This window comes from Gekko japonicus, unplaced genomic scaffold, assembly GCF_001447785.1.
Source record: "Gekko japonicus isolate JY-2015 unplaced genomic scaffold, Gekko_japonicus_V1.1 scaffold3429, whole genome shotgun sequence".
Lineage (NCBI taxonomy): Eukaryota > Metazoa > Chordata > Lepidosauria > Squamata > Gekkonidae > Gekko > Gekko japonicus.
This window is the reverse complement of record NW_015168149.1, coordinates 118,318-123,925: the sequence shown is the minus strand read 5'-3', so window position 1 is coordinate 123,925 and position 5,608 is coordinate 118,318. Positions and strand designations below refer to the sequence as shown.

General features: G+C 48.1%; 1 protein-coding gene across 1 annotated transcript in view; it reads left to right on the top strand.

Annotated features, from left to right (window-relative positions):
• LOC107113600 (aldehyde oxidase 1-like) overlaps positions 1–5,608 on the top strand; it is a gene marked incomplete at its 5' end in the record, with an annotated part of 71,318 nt that overhangs the window by 29,152 nt on the left and 36,558 nt on the right. The window contains 3 exon segments of the mRNA XM_015414948.1: positions 279–448; positions 933–1,117; positions 2,093–2,130. Coding sequence (XP_015270434.1) covers positions 279–448; positions 933–1,117; positions 2,093–2,130 — 393 coding nt within the window.

The window sequence follows — 5,608 nt, the reverse complement described above, 5'->3', positions numbered from 1 at the left end:
TGGGAGGGGAGAAACCAAGAAGTCCCCCTCTGCTGGTGAAAATGCCTCCCATTTACTGTGGGATCCAAGCCATGCCTTGTTGATGATGCCGAAAGCACACCCAAGCCATTCTTTCTTTTAGCTTACATATTATATTAGAATGCAACTTGCCTAATTATGTCTGTAGTTACTGGTAGCTGTACAAAGAGGTGGAGGCTTACAAAGACGGAATTTGGGGCTGAAACTCGGGGACATCTTGACTTTTACTCTTATTTTTGTCTTTTGTGACGATTGAGAAGGATGTGGCATCAGGACAACTTGCCGAAGACCCAGTCGGCCGCCCGATCACGCACCAGGCCGGTCTTAAACACGCCACGGGGGAGGCTCTTTACTGTGATGACATCCGTGCCGTGGATGAAGAGCTCTTCCTGGTTCTAGTAACCAGTTCCAAAGCCCATGCAAAGATTGTGTATGTGCCGCTGTGTATCATTGGGCCTGGGCAGGCGGGTGGCGTTTGAAAGTGAACTCTCTCCTGGTGGTTTAGAAAAGTTCCGCCTTTCTGTGTGACGGCAGTGATGAGGTAGGAGCCAAAGAAGTGGAGCTGGGAAACACTGTGGAGTTGCCAAAAGTCAGCTGTGACTTGATGGCAAAAGAGGAGAGAGTGGGCCGTGGCTCAGTGGTAGATGAATGGATCGGCAAGCAGAAGTTGCCAGGTTCAATCCCTGGTATCTCCAGGTGGAAGGACCAGGTAGGCGGTGATGTGAAAGACCTTGACCTAAGACCCTGGGGAGCCCACTACTAAGCAGAGGAAGAAAATACTTACTTTCATGGAGCAGTGGTCTGATTCAGTATAAGGCACCTTCAGGAGTTCATGCGAATTTTCTCTGTGGGTTTCGTCGTCCGTGTGCCTCGCCGTAGTCAATGGCTTTGTGCCTTTTGATTCCTCCACTCAGATCAATAGACGCTTCAGAAGCCCTCAAGATGCCTGGTGTGGTTGACGTCGTCTCGATTCAGGATGTCCCAGCTACTAATGAGTTCTATAACTACGATGTCCCAGATATTATATTCGCCAGGGGAAAGGTATGCTGAGTGTGAGCAGATCCATTGTGGTGTCGTGGGGTTAGAGTGTCCGACGGGGGTCTGGGAGATCCGTGCTGGAGTCCCCACTTGTGCAATGGGAGTTCACTGGGTGACCTTGGGCCAGTCACACTCTCTCAGCCTCACCTACCCCACAGGGTTGTTGTGAAGATAAAATGGAGGCGAGGAGAACAAATGGAGGCGAGGAGAACTCGTGGGCACTCCATGAAACTGCGTGGGCACTCCATGAACTTGCTGAGCGGTCGGGTTAGAATGGATAAAAGGAAGTACTTCTTCACCCAAAGAGTGATTAACACTTGGAATTCACTGCCACAGGAAGTGGTGGGTGCTACAAGCATGGATGGCTTCAAAAGGGAATTAGATAAGCATATGGAGCAGAGGTCCATCAGTGGCTATTAGCCACAAGGTATAGCTAGGGGCTCTGGGGCAAGTGATGCTCTGTCTTCTTGGTGCTTGGGGGGGTCAACAGTGGGAGGGCTTCTAATGTCCTGGCCCCACTGCTGGACCTCCTGATGGCACTGGTATTTCTGGCCACTGTGTGACACAGAGTGTTGGACTGGATGGGCCTTTGGCCTGATCCAACATTGGCGTCTCTTATTTTCTTAATGTAAGCTGCTTTGGGTTCCCATTGGAAGAAAAGGCAGGATATAACTGAAGTCAGTAAATAAAATAATAACTCATGGGAGATGATTTCTTGTTAAGTTACCTTTTATTTTGTTAAGTCTAAACAGGAGTTTATGTTTTTAGATATATTTTTTTGAATTATTTAAATGTTCATGATTTTAAAAAATTTTTGTTGGAGATCATCTCTTTCTCTCCCTTCCCACACACCTTCTCCCCAGCTTGTTGGGCTTTTCTGCACTCTTGCTTGCTTTGTTGCTTGTGTGCCCATCTTGCCTCGCTTTTTTTCTGTTCTGCATGTGTTTTGCTCCCTCCAGTGGTGGCTTTGATATTACATCGCTATATCTCTGGCTTATTTCTTGCAAGTGGTGTAATATCAAAGCCACCACTAGAGTGAGCAAAAGACGTGCAGAAAAGGGGGAGGCACACTACGGGCACACAAACGATAAAAATTAGAGTGCAGAAAAGCCCATAGGATAGTTTCTGAATTTGGCTTGACCTGAGGCTTACATATTTTTCGACACTATCAAAGCCAGACTAAACAAGCAGGAAAAACCATCGTGCAGGTTTTGCTAGACTGGGCAGGTGAGCCTGAAGGAAGTGGTGGCAGCGACTACAAGCATGGACGGCTTCAAGAGGGAATTAGATAGGCATATGGAGCAGAGGTCCATCAGTGGCTATTAGCCACAAGGTATAGATAGGGACTCTGGGGCAAGTGATGCTCTGTCTTCTTGGTGTTTGGGGGGGGGGTCAACAGTGGGAGGGCTTCTAATGTCCTGGCCCCACTGCTGGACCTCCTGATGGCACCTGGTATTTCTGGCCACTGTGTGACAGAGTGTTGGACTGGATGGGCCTTTGGCCTGATCCAACATTGGCGTCTCTTATGTTCTTAATGAGCTCCCATAACCCTAAAACTCCCTGCAAAGCTTCCCTCTAATTGTCTGCTTCTCCTTGACAGAGAATTGTAAAGTGGGAAGGGGCCAGACAGGCCATCGAGTCCAACCCTCCTGCTCAATGCAGGATCAGCCTACATTATCCCTGACAAGTGTTTGTCAAGCCACTGCTTAAAGGCTGCCGATCAGGGGGAGCTCACCCCCTCCCTAGGCAGCCGATTTCACTGCTGAACTACTCGTACTATAAAAACATTTTTCCTAAGATCCAGCTGGTACCTTCCCGCCCTTAATTTAAACCCATTCTTGCGAGTCCTCTCCTCTGCTGTCAACAGGACCAGCTCCCTGCCCTCCTCTAAGGGACAGCCCTTCAGATACTTCAAGAGAGCAACCATGTCCTCCCTCAACCTCCCCTTCTCCAGACTGAACATTCCCAAGTCCCTCAGCCTTTCCTTGTGCTAGTATTCCATGCATGGAAAGTTATCGTTGAATCTATCTATCTATCTATCTATCTATCTATCTATCTATCTATCTATCTATCTATCTACCTACCTACCTACCTACCTACCTACCTACCTATCAATCTAACATCTATATGTCTGTCTATCTATTATCTATCAATCATCTATCTATCTGTCTGTCTGTCTATCTATCATCTGTCTGTCTATCATCTATCTGTCTGTCTGTCTATCTATCATCTGTCTATCTGTCTGTCTATCTATCTATCATCTATCTATCAATCATCTATCATCTATCTGTCTGTCTATCTATCATCTATCTACCTACCTACCTACCTACCTACCTACCTATCAATCTAACATCTATCTGTCTGTCTATCTATCATCTATCAATCATCTATCTATCAATCATCTATCTGTCTGTCTGTCTGTCTATCTATCTATCATCTGTCTGTCTATCTATCATCTGTCTATCTGTCTGTCTGTCTATCTATCTATCATCTGTCTATCAATCATCTATCATCTATCTGTCTGTCTATCTATCATCTATCTATCTATCTATCTATCTATCTATCTATCTATCTATCTATCTATCTATCTATCTATCATCTGTCTGCCTGCCTGTCTGTCTGTCTGTCTGTCTATCTGTCGATATTGGGGAGCATTCAGGCATGTGATTCCATCTTTACGGAATCCGGAGTGGGTGCAGCCCAGCAAAAACCGCATGGTGTGATTCTTGTGACTGTATAGCTTGGCTTTCAGGGTTTGGGGTGCTGATTTCCCCGTTCCCCCCCCCTTTCATTTTCAGTGCATGTTACGCTGTCTGTGCAGAAGTGCCAAAGGGATGTGATAAGAGGTGCAATTGATCACCTACGAGGTAGAACCACATCCTTCCTTGCTCATGAAATCAGAGTGTGCTAAGCGAGAGATGTGCAGCGTCTAGTTTCTGCAGTTACGCACGGGCCAGACCAGAAACTGCCATATTAGTGATTGCAGCCGTCAGCCATACAGATGCCACAGTTCAGTTTGTGTGCCACTGTGTAGTCTAGAAAAGAGCAAGAGTCCGGTAGCGCCTTAAAGACTAACAAAATTTGTGGCAGGGGAGGAGCTTTTGTGAGTCACTGCTCACTGGCTGGCCACATTGAAAATATAAGTCAGTTCTGAGTAGGTGTGAAGCATATATTGGCAGTCCAGTCCCATGTAGAGTTACTCCAGACCAAGGTATGAATGAGCTCACAGATTAGCGGCTCCCACCTTCTGACCTGGATATAAGGGCTGATGGACCTTCGTTCTCATTTGCATCTGATGGAATGAATTTCAACCCATGGAAGCGTGTACCCTGGAAAATGTTGGTCTTTAAAGTATAACCGGACTCAGATTTTGTTCTGCTGGTACTACAGGACCCTGACGTGGATGGCCCAGGCTAGTCCCATCTCGTCAGATCTTGGAAGCTATGCGGGGTCAACCTCAGTTAGTACTTGGATGGGAGACCGCCAAGGAGAGCGCCTCTGTTTGTCTGTTGCCTTGGAAGCACTACAGGATCTCCATAAAAGTCAGTTGTGATTTGGTGGCACTTTCGCCACTCTTTCACCCCTCTGCTCCAGGCTAACATGGCTACCCACCTGAAACTACCCTGAGAGAAGTATCTCAGTTACTACCTTGTTGTTAGATTCAGGTGACTAGCCATGTTGGTCTGAAGCAGCAGAGCAGTGTTTGAGTCCAGCGGCACCTTGAAGACCAACAAAGTTTAATTCCGGGTATAGGCTTTTGTGTGCATGCACAAAAGCTTACACCTTGAAAACGTTGTTGGTCTTAAGAGGTCGGGCCTGGACGCCCCAACTTCAAAGGCCTCCCGACTTCAACGCCCCCCTTTTTCCTCCTCTTCCCAGGGCAGAAAAGAGAAGCGAAACAGCAGACTAGCCGCCGGGTCTCCTCGATGCCGCTCTATCTCCTTCCACTCTTCTCTTATTCACCCCCTCATTAAAAATGAAGTGTGGAGTTCCCCCACCCCGTGTGCAGCCGCCATGTTGCTGCTGCCCGGGCTCGGCTCCACTTCCACCCTGCTTCCTAAAGAACTCCTCGTTCTCAAACTGGCCGCACTGGTTGGGGAGCTGCTTCACAAGGGAAGAGGAGACTAAGGAGCCCGCAGGCAAGGAAGGCTCTGGTCTCTGCATTCAGTTAGAGCCCATCTCTCACCCGTCACTGTGAGTCCCTCTCCCACACGCGCTCTCATTCCCTTCCTCCGGGGGTGGGGGGGAGGCTTTTGGCCTTGCTGCTGTTGGTGGAAGGGAAGAGAGGAAGAGGTTGCCCAGTTGTGAGTCCCTGGCTAATCAAGTGTGCTCGGCAGGGGTCATTTCGTAGAAAAAGAGGTGCAGGAGCTCATTAGCATAACTTATTTGCATATGCCACACACCTTGACATCACCGAAAGTGTGTCAGAAGGCAACCCCCACCGCTCAGGCGCCGCTGGACTGTCTTGGATTGCTAGCTATTGGGGGGGGGGAAGTGCAGATCTGTCCTCGCGGAGGAGGGAGAGCTTGTACCTGAATAAAACTTGGTCTTA